At 32.3% G+C, this 23,085-nt stretch overlaps 1 protein-coding gene across 3 annotated transcripts; it reads right to left on the bottom strand.

The window, feature by feature from the left end:
• Window positions 1-24: 24 nt before the first annotated feature.
• Window positions 25-22,934, bottom strand: LOC139817321 (uncharacterized). 3 transcript variants are annotated; one of them, XM_071785331.1, is made up of 18 exons: window positions 22,576-22,934; window positions 19,371-19,565; window positions 16,861-17,068; window positions 15,390-15,503; window positions 14,187-14,672; window positions 10,065-13,760; window positions 9,431-9,965; window positions 8,597-8,672; window positions 8,411-8,482; window positions 5,312-5,504; window positions 4,715-4,831; window positions 3,987-4,163; window positions 3,494-3,661; window positions 3,127-3,219; window positions 2,987-3,029; window positions 2,338-2,450; window positions 1,869-1,999; window positions 25-1,272 (listed from the first exon to the last, which is right to left on the bottom strand). In XM_071785331.1, exons 3-18 carry the CDS (start codon window positions 16,993-16,995, stop codon window positions 1,254-1,256), a joined length of 6,168 nt encoding a protein of 2,055 aa, XP_071641432.1. In that variant the 5' UTR covers window positions 16,996-17,068; window positions 19,371-19,565; window positions 22,576-22,934; the 3' UTR covers window positions 25-1,253. The 3 variants fall into 3 exon arrangements, with proteins under 3 accessions (XP_071641432.1, XP_071641414.1, XP_071641423.1); XM_071785313.1 differs by having other exon boundaries at window positions 9,431-13,760; XM_071785322.1 differs by lacking the exon at window positions 19,371-19,565 and having other exon boundaries at window positions 9,431-13,760.
• Between the last annotated feature and the right edge of the window lie 151 nt (window positions 22,935-23,085).

Below are 23,085 nucleotides of genomic sequence, written 5' to 3'. Positions count from 1 at the left end.
ATAAACACTGGAATTTCCTGTATATTTTCTCATAAATAGAGAAGGCAGAATAATTTTTTTATTAAATAAGCCATTGTACATGTATTGAAAGTTCTTTTAGATTTCCATCATAATTGATCAGTCAACAATTTTTAAATTAATAACCAAACAATTTCGACGAATTGCTACAAGATAATAGAATAACAGATGTGTTAAAATTAATTAATCGTTTTCAAAAACTGCATTTATTAGTTCTCTACACAATCGAAAGACCTTGCTCAAATAATGTGGCATAAAATATATGTAAAATAAAGTATTCAATATAATTTTAATCGAGAAAACTTATCCATATCTGTATATATAGTACATCCCGTGCAAATCGATGTTAATCTTGTGTGTGTAATATATGCATGTTTTCTTATGAACAAAATATAATTATCGTCACTTTCTCAAAGAACAAGATTTAGTTTCTTATGTATTTTAGTTGATATCAATTTTCCAAAGTTATATGTATAGTTATTTCATACACATTTTGTAGAAGTTGCAAGTTGTAAAATTGTAATAAAAAAATTCTTATCTTACATGTGTAAATTAAAAAAAAATCTGAAATATTTAGTAATTCATAAAATTTTATTTGATGCAACCTCTTTTGATTATACTATTGATTATGATTGCGAAAAAAAGATGGTACAAATAAAAATTCCAAGTCCTATAAATTTTGAATTTATTTCCTTTCCTTTGTTTACATTGTCGGCAAAACTACAGTCTAAAAATCGACGAGAAATCGATAATATTAGAAAATCAGAAAGAGAAAATCAAATAGAAAATGTTATTATAGTTAAAGTGAACGTATATTTTATTATATTAATTATATGTATTTATCTGAGCATATATATGTGTATATATATATATATATATATATATATATATATATATATATTTATCCAGTATATATCCAGATAAATATTTTCTATTACATACACTTTTTTCTTATATGTACAATCTTATTTTTACGATACAAGTACATAATTTTATATACAAAACTTATTACCCTTATATCTAAAATTTATCATGTTATTTTTCTTATTTATTTTTATAACTGTCGTATAACGATTCTATAATCTTAAATTCTACCTAAACAGTTATGAATTTATACTCATTTAAAACTATTTTTTTTTACATACTGTAGTACTTTAAACATAAAACAATAAGATGTACCAATCAGTTGAATGTTGCACTTCATTTTTAATGCTCAGGTTAAACTATCAATCTTTCTATGACAGCGTAAAAAACCTGTAATAATAATTATCATGTAAATAATGATTACGTATTTTGTACAATGAGAATACAACGCAATATAAAGTATATAATTTTATTTATTACTAGGAAAATCTACTGTAACTAGCTGGTTTGTTTAATTTTCTTTTCTATTACTTTTTGTTAAGTGTATTATATTATATTATATTAAATGTATTATATTATGAATAAATATAAATAAAATATTGTAAAAATGTTATAAATCATGAAAGAGTTATAATTTATACATTATGTATTGTACATATACATAAATATCATAATTACGAGAACATAGTGCTTTGCATATAATTATCCTATTATACTTTGTACAAATATAATCAACAATATTTTGAATAATAATAGTACAAAGTACAGCAACATGAATATAAATTTAGATTTTGATCTAATATATGTATATATACACGTATATACATGTATAAGTATATCAACATCTAAATTTAAAAAAGAAAATAAAAGCCTAAAAAAGGAACTCGTAAAAAAAAGCAAATAATAAAATCTATGTCTAATTTTATTCTTATCGTTGATTACATGTTTTAAAAGTAAATTTGTATGTATATTTGAATCATATGTACTTTGTGCGTGTTAAGGCGCTTCCACCTTTCGTAGGATCCATCATTCGATCCCAGTTAGTATGCCCAACAACAAAGCCGACAGCGCGCATCTTTTCCTGCTCTTTACGCTCTTCTAGATCGGCCCAACGTACCTGTAAAAAAAGCAAGGGAATAATCTTCTTTTTGAGTCCTGTATTTATCAAAAGACTATATTTAAAGCTTTCACTGCAGTTATATTGGACTGATATCAAAAATAAAAATTTGCATAAACATTAAAAATAAAAAATTAAATTAGTTTCAAATAGATATTAACAAAATTTTAATTTATACTTTGTTGCGAATATATACAATATTAAAAATTGTGAAAAACTACAGTAAACAAATAAATTTTCCTATTTTGCCAAGATAAAATTTTCTTCAAATTAGCTAAACAAGCTGTGATCAAAAGATATTATAATTTAACATTGTCTTAACATAGTATGATACGTACTCGTTTTTTACCAGAAGTATCTTCCATATTGTAGTAATCAGGAACTTGTAAGAAATCTTCCATAGTTTGCGGTTTTGCTTCGTTCTTTCTTCTTGCCAAACCGTCCAATCGATCTATATTATTACATTACGAAGAAAATTAAAATAAATGGATAAAATAAATAATGTATAATTAGTCATAGAAAACTGTAACAGTCAGTATGAGTTTACAAGCACAAATGTTCCTGCGGTAATATAATTATATTCTAATTCCTTCTAGTTGAATTTCTTATACATTTCTAATATTTTTCAACTAGAACTAATTTCCATCTCTATTCAGATACTCTTCAGTCAATAGGCCTGTTCATTTTAGCTGAACTTCTTACACAGTTCAACTTTTCTCCTTTTCTTTCCAATATGAAAAGAAAAAAAGAACAGATAAACCATGCAAAAAATTCAGCTAAAACAAAGGGTCTAATGACCAAACATAAGCTTACTTTTTGTTGTGCACCAACATTTACGCTTACAAACTCATATTGGCCTTGATTTGATTTGTTAAAAAAATATATATATAATTATTCTTACAGATAATTTACGCTAAATATAGAAAATATGCGTAGAATATAAACGTATACTAATCTGTCAGTATAAATTAATGTAAATTGATTAACCTAGTTTATCTTCAGCTTCCATTCTCTCCCACTTACTAACACCCTAAAAAACAAGAACACATATTTAAAAAAAACCATAAAGGAAAATCACAGAATAACATGTAAAAAAAAGCAAGCAGATCTTAAGCTCATTTAATTACAATTGTATCTTGAGCATCTTCCTGGCTATCTTGACTATCTTCAGTTTGTGCGGTAGATTGCTCCTGCGTCTCTTGACTATCCTCCATATCCACCTTGAATAAAGATATTTGTGATTACAAATACATCTTACGATATATATATATATATATATATATATATATATATATATATATATATATATATATATTATGACGAAAGAATGCATACCTTGCAGTATCGTTAATTTATATCAATTCATGTATTATGAAGCTCAAATTATAAATTGCAAACTTATGAAAAATGTTTAGACATTGACAACGGACCAATCTTTTTGTCACAAAGTATGTACAAACATTCGCTTCCTTTAAGAAAAATTAATAAAATTACCTCTTCTATTGCCTGATCTTGCAGCACTGAGTTTACATCTAGCTTCTGATGATAGCTGGGCGTTGGTTCAAAGTAATCTATAATCCGATTAATTTCTTCCTCAGTACGGTTGTGAATATTTCTCTTCAAGCATATCTGCAGATCCATCTCCATCTCGCATATGTATACCTTTAATAATACCATATGTTGTTAGCAAAAACTATTAGTACCATACTTGTAATATATATCGCAAGTAGTGATAAGATTAAAATCAGTATATCAATGTGTTTAAAAAATTTTTTGTATATTAATTCTTCTTAAAATATTATATGCTCGTGGAGATTTGAGATTTTTATTGATACAGGCAATTTTTTAAATATTTATTGTGAAATGATTTATTCAAAATAAAAAAAACTACAACAAGAAAGATATCCACAATAATAATCTTAGAAAACTATGTATAATTAAATTAATTATTATTAAATTAAATATATAAAATGAATCAATAACTTACTTTAAAACCTTTTGTTTTTGCGAAACTCCACATCTCTTCATAATCCGAAATCTTCTCGTTAATGCAGTCCAATATGATAAAATTAAAGAATCCATCGGTTATATTTTTCTTGAAAGCTTTAACGAGAGATGTTATGTAACTCTGCTCCACAGCCTCTTCGTATTCGTATACCATTTCCTATTACAAAAATTCGTAAGAATGTATTTAAATAATATATAAAAATATCCAAAAGAATATTTTATTCGGATAAAACAGAAAAATTACACTTCAAACTTTTATTAATCAGAAATAACAATTAGATATATTAAATAACTACACATTTTTCATCTACAAAGAATTCTAAATTTTTTTTGAAAAAACGCAAATCATTAATTTTATTTGAAACAAAAAAGCCAGAAAGACATCAAATCTAATATTTAAATAATAATTTAGTAGAATCTGTATAATAATATTGATTCCAACAAAACTATAAATCAGAACTAAAATAAAGGAAAGCATTCACAATTGCTTTGAATCTATAAAATTGTAAAATATTTTACATGAATAAATTTTAATTTTCACATAAATTATAAAGACAAATTGTTACTTCTTAATAATAAAAGTTCGCTTAGATATTGAATGTTATTATCATTACAAATTTGACATAACCAAATTGCTATCATGTTATTTCTAAATAAAAGTAACGGTCAATTAAAGCTTGTTTTATATCAGGAACATGAGTATTATACCTTAACTGTGACTTTCTTTCCATTATCATCCTTAGTCTCTATTTCCTTTTCTACGAGGAAGTAATCATCTAAACTCAGTATTCTTGGCGGAGAGCCACCTTGCTCGACCTCTTTATCCTGCACAGCAAGAAAATAAAGAAAATAGTATAATAAACGAGATGAATCTTCATACATTTGTAGAATGTACATGATGCAATTGAACTAATTATTCAAAGTATATAATATGTATCATTCAAAGTAATATATTAATAACAGAAAAGTATATGTATTTGTTTCGCCAATAATTAATAAACGAGAAAGACTCTATTTTTATTTTCGACCATGGGTTTTGGTCGTTTCTAAATTGATTTAATCTTTGATACTTACATATAAGCATCTCATTTAGAAACGACCAAAATCCATGGTCAAAAAAGTCTTGACGATTAATCTGACCAAAACCAAATGGTCGAATTGTCACGATATTAGCCAAACGTTGTCGAATATAAAAATAGAGTCTTTTTCGTAATATATTAATTAATATTTATATTTCACACATAATAATTTACTAATGTTTGTTAATACACGTAATAATATATTTAAGCCTTTAGTATAACGTACCTTAATAAGTTTAGCCACAAAAGACTTGCCGCTGCCCGGTGGTCCTCTGAGGATGATAGCTATTTTTGGTGGTCTGTTCTGGCGACCCGGTGGGCACAATAGGTCATCGACCATGGTGTAATTTGGCATTTTTGCCAATTCCAAGGTTGTCGTAGTTGATTCCGCAACATTTTTCTTTGTGTCTAGGGAAAGGCTGTAACATACATTTGTCTCTTAATAAAATAAGAAAAACGTTACCGTACACTTATAAATAATTACATTACCGATTGATCGAAAAAAATCACTCGTTTTTTGTTTCTGTGCTAATAAACAAAACGAATGGATTCTCTAATCAATCTTATAAATAATCTTATAATAAAAGTATAGTAATATTTGTGATAACAAGCGCAGCACAAGTAAATGCAAATAAATATACATGTATTGTAGAAATTCTTCTTAGTAATTATGCAGTTGCATATGCATGTAAATGACAACTTGAAAAAAGTATTTCGCAACAAGCGCATCCTTCGTTAAATATTCATATGTAATTGTACTATTAGCTTTAAAAAGTGTGTATCCACGAGTGTATCGAACATTTTAAAAGAAAATTATTCCATATAAACATATCGATACCATATGTAAAATGTCTACTGTATATCATATCATATATGAACAGTAATAAAAATTCAGTACAAATATCATTTATCGAAAAAAATTCGATTTGTCAGACATAAAATGTGAGAACCTTATTGTGAACAGATCTCTCGATATACTGTAAGTAAAATAACAAATATCTTACAGTAAATAAATAAAATGAGAGATATTTGTCAGGTACAATGAAATGACATATTATGAACATTTTAATGAGAGCAACGATAAAAACTTGTTATAAATATCATTTATATATTATAAAAAAACTCTGTGCGTCGGATATAAGATATCCATTATAAGTAGTATCCATTATAAGTAGTAAAACAACATGCGTATCCTCTCTTTATGTCTAGAGAGTAATACATTTTCAAATACATTTTTAACAGATCAGTGCTATACCGTAAGAAATTCTATTTATTAGAGATAAAAATAGAAAAATTTATTGTGATCAATATTAGAGTTATAGACGTAGAATTATAACCATCTTGCAGTAAAATCGTAGAGAATAAAATGTGTGTAATAATATGTATAAATACATATTGCATGTATTTTGTTAAGAGCATTAATAAAAATTTGGCACAAATATTTGTTTAAAGTAAATTCATTTTTACAGAAGCGTTTCTTATAGCTCCGCCAAACGGAGAAGACTTTTACACATGCAGAACAGCATTCATCAAACTATATTTTATATATAGTATTTAATTAAAGGGCGTATACTAAAAATTATGAAAAATAACCGATAGACTTATATGGTAAATTTTGTTGAGTATATGCATAGTATTTGATACCTATGCGTAATTAATATATTAAACAGACTCACTGTAACACAGATATATTAAATTTGATATATCTGCTATGTCAGTATTTTATTGACATTCGGATATCCGAAAAATTACATGAAATAATTATTATTTGGTTACTCAAGCCCAGATATGTAGATATCTGTCTCAAAAAATTGTAAAAACATCATAGAACATAAAATAGCTCATAAATCTCATGGCATCTTAAAAATTCTATAAATCTCTTTTTCAAACTTCGACAAATATAGCATAAATCATGTTGCAGCAAATGCACAACTGCATATGCGCAATATTTACATGATAAAATATAATTAATAAAACCATCAAATTTCGCCAACATTATCGAAGTATAATTGAAAGAAAAGATCTACTAAAAATGATCATAACACATCTTCATAAATTTTTGTGTTACTTTCAGTAATCCTATTGTAAATGTAACAAATAAAAATACCACTAACAAGTGGAGACAGTTCAAGGTGCCATGTAAAAAATTGGAATTTGGGATTTATGGAGAAAAATTTTTGTTCTATGGGAATAATTTCCATAGTAGTATAGAATAAAACTTCACGTTAGGACTAATTTCTCTGTTATGTTGTATAATAACAGATAATGTGTAACAAATACATATTTGTCCTATATAAAATTTATTAATTTTCAATATAACATTCATCAACTTTTCTTGTGACGTTTGAATACTCTTTTTTAATATATTGCATTATTTTGCATTATTATTCCCTTTGTCGTTTCCTCTAAGAAAAGGCGTAAATGCCTTAATACCTATATTTCCATAAGGCACGTTTCTGGACATATTTTTTTGCTGGGATTCAGGTCACAATCTAAATATATCCTAACTAAATATATTTATGTATTGTGCTCTAAAAACGTGCACTAACACATTAATTACAAAAGCCCAAACTATAATTTTACTAATTAATGTTTTATTTTACAATCCGTTGTATTTAGTTTTTAATTTTATCTTTTTTACATGTAGATATTAAACTGTCAGACGCAGTTGTCATGATTATCTAAAGATAACCATAGCCAAACTAGGACATTAACTTAAAGTCAAAATGATTATTTTATCAATCATTGGTAATCAATTAGTTATCAATGATTATAATACCAATTGGTGTATGATTTTTTTACCAATTATTTTACCAATAATATTAATAATTTATCAATATTATTAATAAAATGATTGGTGACCATTTACCAATAATATCAGTAAAGTTACCCCAGCAAAAAATATGTAAAAAAAATTATTTCCTAAAAAATATCGTTAAAAATAGTATTATTTTTTTAAATTTTGTATTTTTTTCTTTTTATATTTGGCACGATATCAAACCTGTTTATTCCTGAATTAATTCTTGATTAGTAATTTAAATTTATCCGTAACAATAGACATATAATTTAATAAATACTTTGTACATAAAATTTAATCGAAGGTATCCCCTCCCCTCTCTCATTGTCTTTATCTCCTTTTATGAAAATATATTTACTAAAATTATTATATTGCTTCCTCATAGAGAGAAAGCTTTGTTTTTACTAAAATTATTACATTTTTAAGAATTAAATTCTGTTTAATATCCTTTACTGCCCTTTTTTCTCCGTATTAGAGTATTAGATTAAATGTAGATTAAAGCTTTTGCAGACTCAAAAAGTAACATACCTGATCTCTTGTAGTTTTGTATCTACGACGTTTTTGTTTGAATTCTCCTGCCAGTTAACATTTCCTTTCAATCTGAAGAAAATGCCATATACATTTAGAACACATATATGCCGCAAACTTCATTTTACATAACATCATTAGCTACTTTTATATTACAAAAAGGTAAATAAAATATTTCTACAATACCTATTATCATCTTTGTCATTGTCTTTATTCATTTCCCTTCGGAAACTATCACGTGTCTCTTGAATCCGTTCTATATCTGAAAGATATAGAAAGATAATGGATAAAATAAAATACTTAGTATAAACTGTTCACCTGAATGTTTCAATGTACAATTACATTGTACAATTTATGTACGTGTTGAAACGAAATCAGCACTCTAAACTTTATAAGCGTATTCTACACTTCACTTTTATGGTTGTAAATGACATTCTTTTATCAATTACAATTAATAAAATAAATTAATAAACTTCGACCAAACGTTTTAAAAACATCTTTGATGATTCTGGGCCCATTTTCATGAATAAAGAATGCACAAAAATATTTAAACAACAAGCAGAAAGTTGATTTTTTTTTTTTAGATGCGAGGTCAGATCAAAGAAAATATTTGACTGTAATTTGTCGATTCGCTATTTAGATTATTTTTCATGTGTTTAATGAGAAAGTAAAACTGTATATTACTGCGCAAACATATTTATCATGAAGACTGTGATATTAAAGTAAATATATAATCAATATTAAGAATAAAATTATTCCAGTATTGCCAAATAGCAAAATTAGCATTAGTTAACAAATAATTAGTTTATATATTTATATAACTAATTATAAACTAATTAATAAAATAGTATCTCTCTAAATCTAAATCAGTGAATCAGTGACTATTTACTGATTCAGATTTAGAGTAAAAATTTTTTACAATTTATTTAAAAATTCTGATTATCTAAGATTCTATTGTTACTTGAAACAAAATGTATTATATATATATATTCCTGAAATAAATATTTATTTTAAAATTACCTTTGTGAATATTTCTATCATTTTGATATCGGTCGCTCTGATCATTATCATTTCGTTCAAAAATTCGAGATTCTGATTCAGGATTATATCCTCTCTCTTTACGATCACCGTTCTTCTCCTCGTCGGTTTTCTTATTCGATTGCCAATCATGTTCCTTTCGTTTATTATAATCCACAGATTTGCGCATCTCGTAATTCATCGCGTAATTCCTCGGTTTATGTCCTTTGGTATTTTCATAGTTGCTCATCTTTTCAGTATATTCCCTCAGATTCTGCTCATTCTCCACCCAGTTTCTAAAATCTCTCTTCGGATAATGCTGCTGTTGCTGTTCGCGATTAACTGCTGGTTTTAAATTCCCATGACCGTAATCAAAGGACTGGGCCGATGACAGATGCTGATCCATAGTCAAAGGACGAGATACGTGCCCGTAATCAATCACCTTCGTCGGAGTGAAGAGAAGCGATTCAACGAATTTCTTATCACCTTCGCCGTGATTATAATTAAATTGCCTCTGTACGCAAAATTCTTGACCACCCTTTAATGGAGATCGTTTCATGAATAAATTAGAGGCATGCTTCGATTGAAAATCGGGTCCAGTCGGGGATTCACCATATCGCGACTTGTAATCACTCACCTTTGGTTCGATCCTCGATCTCTCGTCGAACTTATTTGGAACGTTTCTGTCGATTATATTGTGTTGCTCTGCATCGGACTTCTGAATGTTGCCGAACTTATCCTTCCAAGTGTCGTTCGGTCCGTATCCCGGACGAGGTGCAGTATCTAATTCTTTTTTATTAGGATCAGGTATACGTCTAACATACTCACTGGTGTTACCTTTCCGCATTTCTATGTCGAGATTTTTGTCCAGACAACTTCTATTGAATTCTTCACCCGGTTTTGGGTTTTCATATCTGGCCCTCTTAGCAAAAATATTATCTTCAAACTGTTCTTTTCTGATACAGGGGTTTCTACGTATGTAATCGCTGCGATTGAGCAAAGAATCGCTTGGAGGTGGAAAATTCACATTAGTTGAATCAGTCATCGGACCTTTCGCTTTGAAGTCCGACGATCCGAAAGGTCCACTGTTAGAATCTCGGGATTCAAATCGGTTCACATTGAAATTCTTCGAGTTAGGTGGAAGCAGAGCATCATTTGAACTAAGAGAAATAAGTTCATTAGAACCACGGGGACCAGTCATACCTTCATTAGATCTTTGAGAACCAAGAGTTCTTTCGTCAGAAAAACCAAAAGATCCACTGTCATCGAAAGGAGGTCTCTTATCAAACGGTACCTCATTCGTTTTATCAAACTTATTAGATTTCATAGCGCCGAACTGCGAGTCTGAAAGACGTTTACCGAAAAGTGCATCACTAAAACTTTTAAAACCATATGATCCTTCATTAGGCCCTCGCGGACCAAATGGTCTTTCGGAAAGTATTCGGGAATCCAAACGATCATTAATTCCTCTAGAGCCAAATTGCAAATTGTTGCCTCTGGGTCCAAATGGACCAGGATTTCGCGGTAAAAATGGTAAATCAATTGGTCCCCTTGGTCCAATCTGTCGATCAATGGGTCCTCTCAGGCCGAACTTTGCATTTACCGGCGCTCGAGGTTCAAACTGACCAATTGACTTGTCTATCGGACCACGTGAATCAAATTTCTCATTATTTGGAGGTTCAGATAACTCATTATTGCGATCTCGATCACCATATTGCTCTTCAATGAATCTTCTAGGGCTAAATCGACTTTCAGTAGGTACATTAAGTCCAAGTTGACCATCTTTGGGACCTCGTGGGCCCAATTGTATATCCATAGAACTTTGCGATAAAAGTGAAGGAGGACCTGACGGAGGACCAGTTGGAAACGCGCGAGGACCTCTAGGGCCAAACATTGACGGTCCCCGAGGTCCAAATGGCACACCAGATTTAAATTCCATCCCCTTGGGGCCAAAATTATTAAAACGCATATCAAACTGATTATCGGCTGGTCCCTTTCTATCAAAATCTTTGTTCGGATTCAACGGCACATTTTGACTGGAGTCCGTAGAAACAGGACACAAATTGGGCAGCTCCGGTGGTGGTTCCATGTTCAAATCCACTGGCCGTGAATCATTTTCACCCATGAAGGGCAAGCTTTCAGGCTGTTTAATAATGCTATCGTTATTAGATTCATTTACTTTTTCGGTGTTGTTTTTTATTTGATTATCAGATTGCTTGTCATCCTGTTTCAAAGGATTATCATCGTTAATAACTATAACCTCTATTGCCCCATTATTATTCTTCGAGCCATCCAAAGTAACGGTGTCGTTTTGCTTAGTAGAATCATTAGCCTCATTCGTTTGCATCGCTTCTGTATCTTTTGCATCTGCAATATTACCAGTTTGCAGCGAAGAATCGGACTCAGCAGTTTCAATCTTTTCAGATTGTTTAACTGCATCTAGAGACTGAATATTTGTTGGCTGAGACTGATTGGGATGCGGTCTGGTTTCCATATTCTTCCCTATTTGTTCATTATGATCTATGGGATTGTGTTTAGCAAAGTTGTCTGGATGTCCTCTGAAAGGAGGTTCGTTATCGCGGTTGAAAAGGTGATCCATACGACGTGGTCCATACGACGAGGTGGAAATTTGTCCCAAGTCGGAAGGATGTGATTGAAAACTTGATGGTCCACTACTTATTAATCCACTACGATTTGGTGGAGTCTTTTGAAAATCGAAGGAGCTTCTAAAGGGTGAGTCACCGGTAATCTTTTTGAAGCTCTCGCTAAGAGAACCAACACTGGTGGTTTTATCGGAATCAATAAAGCTTGGCCTGAATACATCCCCTGCTGCTTTTCGCTTTTCCATGAGTTTCCTTAGTTCTGGCGGTAGCTCGTTCGGCGGACTAAATGATGGATTTCTATTGAAACTTCGAGTATTAGTACCGAAACTGTCTCGTCTGTGATCAGTTGTATCTTTTGGATCGAAATAATCTGCGTTATCTCTACCAAATCGATCGTTCGGACGAAAATGTTCGCTATTAGAACCAAATCGATCATTACCAGAGAAGAAACGATCTTTAGAGTCAAAACGATCAGTTCCAGAAACAAATTGTCCACCTGGTACAAACCGATCCGACCCAAGTCGCTCATTATCTGGAAATCGATCGTTTCCAGGTCCACGGCGATCCTTGTCCATCTCGAGTCGATCATTTCCAGGTTTAAATCGATCACCCTCCTGTCCAAACCATTCATTGTTAAATTGATCAGATCCTGGACGATCGTTGTTTGATCCGAATCGATCACCTCCCGATGCAAACCTATCACTTCCCATCGGTCCAAACCGATTGGTCTCCCTATTGAAACGATCATTCCCTGGTCCAAAACGGTCATTTGCTGGTCCAAATCGATCATTATCTGGATTAAAATTATTCTGCGAATTTAATTGATTATTCCCAAAATCACTGAAATTTCTATCGTCTCTTCTGAAACGTTGTGCGTCGACTTTGTCAAAAGTATCAGTAGAAGGTCTAAACTGATCTTGTTCGTGCAAATTTGGATTAGTATTATCTCGTCCGAAACGTTCCTGATCGCCTCTTCTAAAGTTAGGCTGTCCGTCAAAATTGTGAGGTGGTCGATCGTTTGGATGCATAAAAGGCACATTCGTACTTGAAGAATTAGCCGAACCAAACGGAGGACAATCTTTCATGTTTGCTGGACCCGGCGCTTTCACATTTTGCAATTGCATTCGATTATTACCAGAAAAATTTGGCGGAGGTTGTGAAAAGTTTGGTGTGATGTTACTTGGCAGATTCAACTGTGGTTGTGCAAAATTTGACGAGGCCATTTGAGGTGGCCCAACATCCGGTGTTGAGAGCATTGTCGGAGGCATTGTCGACATTCCTGGACCGTACCCCGGCGCTTCCATTCTGGGATTATATTGTTGATTTCCCCATTGTTGTTGATTCGACCAATTTGGTGCTGCGGGTCTAATCATGTTCACTTGCGACGGAGTTTGCTGCATCCCTTGTGTGGCAGGTTGATTATTAGAATTCGTGGTTTCCGGCACCGGTGGAGGCGGTGGCGGGGGCAATAAAGATGCGGGAATATTTTGCTTCCCTGTAAGACCCAAAGTTTTCCCAATACCCAATAGATTGTTGATCAATCGCTGATTGTCGGTGTTAGATAAGATGTTTAGTATTTTATCATCGCCAGGTATGCTCTTGTTCTTTTCAGCTTCTGCTTTCGCGGCAGCCTGTTTCTGTTGCTCGCGTTTCTTGCGCATCTGCTCACGCCGTTCGAGAAGTTTCTCACGCCATGATGTCCATTTTGCTTCGTAATGTTTATACTGGGCCTGAAATACGGAAATATCGATGTAATCTCTATAAAAAGTGCAATTTCAATTATTTGTGACGTCAAGTCATACATGCTTTCGATTATTTTAACGTTGATCTTGATGTATATTATATTAAAAATAAGAATTAATTTTACTTCGACTAATAATTAAATTTCAAAATGCATTTTTTTCAAAATATTAAAAAGCATAGTAATGTAAATATTAGATTTTCAATATAATTATATATCAAAATTATTTGCAAAATTATTCATCGTCGACAATCGTCGAAATAAGATAAAAGTCATTCGGTATCTTTACTTTTTCAACAAACACCAAAATCAACCTCATCGAAAATGTGTCTCCTAATGTGAATAATTACTCTCTTCAATTATACATTTATTTAATATTTCGTAATAAACTATGTATATTGAAAATAGTACTTACCTTGTCTGGATGATTAGCGTTTTGCTGCTTCCAGCCATTAAACTGTTCTTCCCACTGTTTGAACTGTGCGTCAAATGTTTTCTCAGTTTCGGTCAATTCGTCATCTTCTAAGTTCAATTTTTTACCACTATTGGATTCACTAATTACATTACTATTGGATTTTTCAGCTGTGACATTCTCCCTATTCTCAGCGATTTCAGGTGGTAAAGGTGGTTGGCTCGTGGTAGGTAATGGTGGATTCGGAGGATAATTTGTTACATTTGCTTGCGACATCGTCTTATTGGCAGATTCTTTCGAGGGGAATAATGGAAGATTGTTTTGGTGCGGGGGTGGCAGGTTTGTAAATTGATATGTATTTGTGGTAGCGGGGGGCAAAGGAGGTCGCGTTTCCTCCTTGGGAAGAGGCGGTGGTTGCACATTTGATGACACTTGCATTTGACTCGTCAAGTTCATATCCTGCGCTGACAAATGCTTCATCTCCTGATACTGAAAAGAATTTCCTATTAATGGAAATTCATAAATTGAAACTATTAATGTTTCTATAGATATTAAACATTTTCTGAATACATCAATTTTTAAGATATATACATATAATTTTTACTTTTACAACATTACATAACATTATTTAAAAAAAAAATAGATAAAAGATGATTAAAGATATATTTATATATTTCTCTTTGTTTCATATAATTTTGCACCAAAATAGAGAAAACTATTACAAGAGATTTCTAATAATAATCACAAACATATTGCTTTTATTTGTACTACAATTATATTATATACTGACTAAAATAATTTAATATTTAAAATTTAAAATTATTTATATATAAAAGTATGAAGTTTTTTGTAAATATAAATTAATGTCTTTGATTAAAATCTCATTATACTACTCAATAATAAGAATCCAAAAAAGCTTTAAAAAGCTATATATCTTAAAGATATTTTTTATCCATTATGTATACATACATTCCTGCGATAATATAATAATATAATTATTTTACAAAATAAAATGATAGGTCTAATGCTAGTGCTTCAATGATAAAAAAAAATTATTGATACCAATTTCTCTCAAAAATTTGATTAATTTCATTATGTTATGTCATGTTACTTATGCTTATTTATCGTTATATATAGTTATTTTTATACATTCTATATTTATATGTTTAAAAGAGTAAGTTACATCAATATATTTTTATATTATACCTTGTCACCATATTGTGCCTGCCATTGTTGATATTGTTGTTGCCATTGTTGCCATTGAGCCCAACCTTGCTGTTGTGCAGCTGCCCATTGCTCTGGTGTATATCCGCTAGGCGCCTAATAAAAATATATATATATGTAACATATTAACTTCCACTACGCTCTCGCAATTACAAAGTTGAAGAAGAAAGGAGACGAAGTTAGTCATTTAGTCAAATTGAGTGGCTTCTAGCCGACTGCTGCCTCACTCTCCTCAAGTTAAAAGATCAGGGGATCTATTATGGACTTGTTCGGAATGGATTTCGATCGGAATTATTCCGTTTTCCCTAGAAAAGACAATAGAAATCTAGGAAATAACTGAACAATTCCGATCGGAATCCATTCCGAACAAGTCCATAATAGGTCCCCAGGGCACGTATTATGGAACTTTTCGGAATGGATTCCGATCGGAATTATTCCGTTTTCCCTAGAAAAGACAATAGAAATCTAAAAAATAACTGAACAATTCCGATCGGAATCCATTCCGAAAAGTTTCATAATACGTGCCCAGGGGACCTATTATGGACTTGTTCGGAATGGATTCCGATCGGAATTATTCCGTTTTCCCTAGAAAAGACAATAGAAATCTAGGAAATAACTGAACAATTCCGATCGGAATCCATTCCAAACAAGTCCATAATAGGTCCCCAGGTTACGTATTATGGTACTTTTCGGAATGGATTCCGATCGGAACTATTCTGTTTTACCTATAGAAAACAATAGAAATCTAGAAAATAACTAAACAATTCCGATCGGAATCCATTCCGAAAAGTTCCATCTGTTCCATAATACGTGTTCTGCTTTTATTAGCCACACTTCTTTCTCCGTCCATCCTTTCTCCTTTCCTCCTTCTTTCAATAAAGGATAAAGGAATATTAGAGATATCGCATAAGTCTATAGGTAACTAGGCTTCGTATTACATTTTTTTACGACTGTTTATTACGACTGTCAAGGGAAAAGGATAGTTTTCAAAATATTTTATAAGTATGTTAAAGCAGTGTTTTTTTTTCATCCAACTTTTTTTATTTTAAAATGGCACGTAAAAATTCTTAGCGCGTCATTTTTCGCCTCTGACGTCACGATCTAATTTGACCGCGACGAAATCCCAAAAGAGACTTAATCATAAGTTTGTATTAACTTTTTATATCACTAAAGATGGCTCAAAGTGAAGCCGAAACATCCGGATTACTATTCACTGTTAATTTTAAATAAATTACTATTACAGGCACCAACATTGTTGTATTTTCATAGCCCATTTGTTATCCCAATATAAATATTATATATTGTATATATATATATATATATATATATATTTACACACTATATATGTATTATACATAATATTTATATGCAGTTTATCAATAACTTGATCAAAAGGCTGTTGTGCAATTTTATATAAAGAGAATGTAATATCCTCATTTAAAATCATACTTACTGGTTGATTATAATACTGCATATGACTTTGCATCAGGGTCATGGGATCTGCGCCTGGTGCAGCATAGCCAATTGGTGGTTGCGGCACTGGGGTAGTGACACCAGCTGACAACTGCCATTGGTTCCAATTTTGCATTTTGCAAATCTTCTATCAGACTAGCAAGCAGTTGCTAGTCCACTTTAAAGGCCGTACTCCGTTCTAGGTAATACTTGTATTTAAAAAAAATTTATATACTTTATTCATCGTAGTTACAAGCACACATTTCATGATTTTTGTTTAACTTATTTCAATACATTTCAATTATTCCAATCCTTTATACAATTGTATAAAGATGGTAAACAAATCTAACAAAAACAAACTGTTTAAACTCAAACGTATGTAATTCATCGATTATAACGTCAAAAAATATGATTGTGTACCATCGCTGATCAATTTTGCAGCGTATAAACGTGTTTTCTAACTTATAGATTAATATAAATGTACTTTCCTAAAAGTAAAATGTATATATAAATTATTTCGTAACGCTGCTTAAAATTCAGTATAGAACATATATGTACGTATATATGTTACATATAATGCATGAGATATGCAGTTGCATCGTAGCTGATGCAGTTTGAAAAATTGTCAAAATAATAATGAAATTTTTGCACATCTCATAATAATATCACATTTAAAATAAATAATGTGTGAAAGTATGTAAGCGGGAGAGCCTATATACTTCCACATATTATTTATTCAAATGTGATGTATTATTACGACCTATAATTATTACATTATCAATGCAAAATGTATTCTCGAAGAATATTCTTTTTTATTGTTCACATGTCAGAAGTGTAATCTAAGAAGCAAGATCTGTCATGATAAGAAATTATCATGTAATACGTTCAATGTATCAACAAAATCATGCGATAAAGTAGCGCAGAGTGAAAATGCCATTAGACTTCTGTACGAGGAAGTCTGAAAATGTGCAATTTGCATCTGGAACGACTGATGCAGCAAATCAACAAACATCATATGTTAACACAATTTTTTGCAGTAACGCATTTGCTAATTTTTCATGCATATTAATGACAGCTTCAAGAAGCAAGAGAAAGTTTCGTATCGTTATTATACCATAATCGATTTATTTCAGGGATCAAACACGCAAAGTGTCTCAACAAATCTTAGAAATGTATCCTATTTATTGTAATGATAAAAAATGTTATATAAACACAGTTTTACAATTGCGTTCTTTTTAAGAGTCGCAGATATTAACAAAAAACCTACAACACCCTGATAAACCATAGTAAAATATAAAGATAGATATCAAATAACAATAATAATAGCAGTTTAATGCGCTCTTAATATCGAGAGTGTTATTTGATACATTAAAATTGTTTCATATCCAATTATTTATACTTTACTATAGTAGTCGAACAATACTTGCGTGTTTGACAATTCATTTGGGTATTGTAATGTTTCTGCTAATGGCTAAACTTTTGATAGTAAAACTAGAAAAAATGCATTTGCAGGCTCATGTTTAAAAAACATTTTTTTTTTCATTAGCATAGTTAGTGGAATACACTAGCGGTTTGTATAGAAATCTGTCACGTACTCCGCGTAACAGCTAGTGTGACAGCTTTGTACCAAAATAGATTCTCCCTGTTAAGAAAAGATATCAGATACATGGAAAAGTCACTAATAAAAAAGAAGTATCTCGTCCATTCTATCGCCGAGTATATATCAATGTAATATAAAGAGCAGATTCTCCCTAAAGTATTGTACCTTCATAATAAAATCATATGATTATGCCTTAGATACATACGTAGCATATATCAATGCAAGAAATTAAAATAAAATAAAAATTAGACTTCAGAATATCGCAACGACAAAAAATCATGTAATTCAGATTACATACATGTATATTTATAAAGTCACTTCGATTCAAGATATTTGACTCGTCACTGTGTGGCAAATTCGACACACAAAAATATAAATGCTTTTGCACGGCGCGACAGGATAAAAAAATGCGAGATATCACATATGTATATGTAAAAATTAAAGGAAGATTTGGGATGAAAGATACAAGCAATCGGATATAAATCGCGATATAAGGAAGCAATTCCTCGTGGAAAAGACTGTTAAAAATGTAGAGAGTAAGTAAGATAAAATTTTTCAATTGCGTAGCTTCTTAAAAGCAATAATTTTGAATAATTTTTTTCAAATAACGTTTAAATATATTCCTCATTTCATTTAATTTTCATCATTATATCGACTTTATATTCATTCATCATTGGGTCTTTTTTTTATTACTGCATTGACTGCACTAGTTCAAGAACTGTACGTATACTTTTAAAACGTGAAAGTCTCGCATATATACGTTTCTCAGGCTTCAATGTGTGGGTCTGTTTTCTATTGTTGAACTAGTGCAGCCAGTTCAGCAATAAAAAACAGACCCATCAACTGTTCAATTAAAATACACGTGTAGACAAAATGATTGAAATAAGTGAACCGCCTATTTTTATACTTACGAAAAGTCTGTATGTGTATTCGTATATGTGTATGTCAATCCAGAATCAAAGATGAAGATGCTATATATCTTGCGATGTTACAAATTTCTCTCGAAAACTGTACGATCAATTGAAAAAGGGAAACCTTTACTCCACACTTCTTTTCTCATGGCAAATCGCTTTCCTCGCTAATTATAACACGATCCGCTGAACGCCCTGCAGATGGGAGAATTCATCAATCAGGTTTTTGAGCAAAAATCTCTCTTCGGCATCTAATTGTATCGATCAAGGCTGATCGAAGATGAAACAATTGTAATTTAAACGACTTCTTTCTTTGGTTATCTTTCTTTTAAAAAAACGAGTGTTCAGCGCTCATTTAAGTAGAATAATACTTACAACTACGTATCGAAAAACGGTTAGGGATTGGGTTAGTACAAGACAGGTGCTTAAGTCGCAATTCAGGGAAGGTTAGATCAAGGGTTGATTATGTGAAAGTACAAAGGTGTGCTTATTGATTTTCTGTGGCGCATTAACTCCTATGGATAGGATGATTACGAGGTGTCACGAAGCTACTGAATAACTTATTCGCTACTATTCGTTTCTACTTCTAAGCGAGATCACGTGGATTCCACAACGGATTTTCCCTTTACGAAAATGTCGAGGAGTACTTATTACTTAACGACTTAACGTACACCTTTTTTATATTGTATTGAATTTTTAATATTGTACTTCTGTACAATCAAACTCCGAATTAAAATTCGATTTAAAGCTTGAAATCTTTCAATAATAATAGTAAATAATAACTAATTAAGAATAGCAGTCAGTTAATACCTTCTTAATTACTTGCATAATTAACTTGCATAATTATTTTTTTTAGATTGTGATTTAACTTAAATGTTTTATATTATGTTATGTTATGTTGTATGTTAAGACTTTCAATGAGGCAACAGAGTTTTAATCTGAAGCTTTACATCTGCAGAAATATAATATCAAAAATCAGATGATATTATCTTGCAACAATTAATTATATGCCTCCACATTTTTGTTAGAGAAATATCGAAAAAAAGAGAAGCTGTGCGTGTACATAGCAGAGATTATGCTCAGTATTCAAAATCAGATCTTGTATTCAAGACTATCTTAAGTACCATTTCAAGACGTTGTATAACCATTTTATTAGCCAAATAGAATATTAAGACGCTCATGAGACCAGCGAGCCTATTCTAACTCTTAATGACGGTTTCGTCATCGAGCCATCGTTATATTGCTGCGCAGCTTTTTTACCATATATAATATATGCGAAATGCAAATATAACGATAACGAAACTGTCGTTAACAGTTACAGAATAGGCCCATTGGTCTACTCTGTACAATAATAAGCCTTTGGCCTTTTATTCTAAGCTCTGAGCTGTGACATTAATTTGTTCTAAAATTTACAGCTGCAACCTAGCCAACTCGCTTGAAGCTTAGAGATTGTGGTTTAAGACAGCACCAGAAACGCTTTTTGCTTAAAAAAAATCATTACAATTTAGAGCAAAAGGCTAAAGGCTTATTATATCTATTGTAAACCGAGCCTGGCCAGACTCAAGATCATCTTGAATGGGTGTTTGCCATTTAGTGACACAAATCGACGCAAGTGTCATTTTTCTCTTTGTTACCCATTGATTGCCAAAAAAGATAAAACGACGTTTGTGTCGACTTGTCTCACTAAAGCTGCGGTCCACTTGACGCTACAAATGCCTCGAAGCGTTCTTCTTCTCCTTCTCACTTCATTGAAAGAAAGGAGAAGAGGAATGCTTGGAAGCATTTGTAGCGTCAAGCGGACCACACAGCCTAAATGGAAAGCATCCAATATAAGATTAGACTCCTAGAGCGGTGGAGTCCAAGTTCTCTATAGTCCTTACGTTCAAGATCGTCTGAAGTCTGGTCGTAAGCAGTTTTAAGACTCCATCCAACCAATGAAATGACCACGCAGCATCTAGCGATCGTACTTAAGATGATCCTGAATATGAGGATCGGGCTATAAACAACGAAACCTATGAAACCAGTATATATCATTAAATTCAGATTTGGATGTGTACAGATAACGTACGTGTATAGTGAACGTACAGATAATTGTTTAATTGCGATTATCGGTATTTTTTTTTCCTCATATATCACGCAACGTCGAAGACTGATAGCGAATTTGGCGGACATGACTGTTTTACTGCTATAATAGCACTGCTACAAAGATTGTTATACACGAAGGTATCTAAGGATGACTTCGACTAAGCTCCGATTAACTTAATCAGAGATTAATTCTGCATGACTCAATGACTCCAATCTAATCTCCTTTTCCATATGCTAAACAACAAAATTAATTGTTCTATCCGCGTTAACAAAATTATACAAATTGATGAGGCAATTGTCAATTAAGTTAATCAAAGTCATCTTAAGAGTAACTTTGACAAAATTCTGGATTAACTTAAGGAGGAAGGTAAAACTACAAAATCATAGAACAAAATTTATCTCTGTTTCTTTTTTTCTCATCGCAGAGCCAACATATGTATTTGAATCGTCTTTTCTATATCCTCCTAGTTATATAATTGACTTTCTCTTATCTCAATCAATGCTTTTCTCTAAACACAATCTTTCTGAATTTTAATTATGCTTTGGGAAAAAAAGGTCCGCGCTACCTTAATCACTCCCAATTTTGTCACAAAATTATAATGTTTTGAAACCGAACAATCAGATCGTAATCCACTCATTCCTAAATTGATCGGCAAGTTAATCGTGATTTGGTCGAAACCTCCCTAAATGGAAAAGCGTAACAAGCATCTTGATCAATAAAGTATCCAACGTACGTACATACGTTCCATTAAGAAAGAAAAAATACGATAACATCGACGCGGGGTATCTCATCGGTCAAAGATGCTCACGTTTCTCTCATTGAGCGACTTCGTGTGTATAAAATATGTCTTCGGGACATCAGGACGCATCAGAGCGCGGAGTAGCGCGAGTGACGAGCGAAATTCGCTACGAGCCCTCGTCCAAAATCATACCGATCATACACTGGTTTCGATTCCCAGGGCTGTGGGAAGAGATTATCGGAGCGATTTCGGAAACATGCCGTGTGCAAACGGCGCGAGACGTCGCGCCCGCCGCCGCCGCCGCCATGGACGCTCCGCGTACGGTCGCGCGTTCGCGTTCGCATCGCGCGAGAGAATAAAAATGTATCGCGTTTACTCACACAACTAATGCGAATCCCAAACAGGTCCTCGTTAAGGAACGCGGCCACCATGCACGCGTACACCGTGCTCGTGCGGCTCAAACTCGCGCGACGAACGTCGCAAACGTACCGCGTCGCATATTGCATCGACTGATCGGGATCGACTCGACGACGGCTCGACAGGATCACCGCGCACCGGTCTGAAGTTGTAATTGGTTGTAGTCAACTGTATTTACTGTAGTCAGTCGACACGAGTCGACACTGTGGCCGCGTTTAGCAGACACAACTGTTGAGTTCGTCTTATCAACACTCTGCGTTGATTGGTTGGTTCTAAACGTAAGAGCCAATCACGTTCGACTGCTACTCAGAAGCTTGGTCTGCTAAACGCGCCCAGTGTCGACTGATCACTCTCGCGACAGTGCTGTCAACGGTGGCCGTCCGCGACATCCGCGTTGAATGCGACTTGCGATTGGAAGAAGAGGCTTGTTCGCGTTGCTTGAAATCCCCACATTTTTGCACTTAAAATGAGAT

This window comes from Temnothorax longispinosus, chromosome 1, assembly GCF_030848805.1.
Source record: "Temnothorax longispinosus isolate EJ_2023e chromosome 1, Tlon_JGU_v1, whole genome shotgun sequence".
Taxonomy (NCBI): Eukaryota; Metazoa; Arthropoda; class Insecta; order Hymenoptera; family Formicidae; genus Temnothorax; species Temnothorax longispinosus.
The sequence above is the reverse complement of the archived record's forward strand: the minus strand, read 5'-3'. Positions and strand labels throughout refer to the sequence as shown.

Excerpts from the sequence above, each read along its gene's own strand:
- LOC139817321 (XM_071785313.1), bottom strand. The coding sequence starts at position 16,995 with ATGCAAAATTGGAACCAATGGCAGTTGTCAGCTGGTGTCACTACCCCA. Across the intron at positions 3,220-3,493 it reads AAGATCAGGCAATAGAAGAG|GTGGATATGGAGGATAGTCA; the intron begins GTAATTTTATTA and ends TCTTTATTCAAG. Across the intron at positions 2,000-2,337 it reads ATACTTCTGGTAAAAAACGA|GTACGTTGGGCCGATCTAGA; the intron begins GTACGTATCATA and ends CTTTTTTTACAG.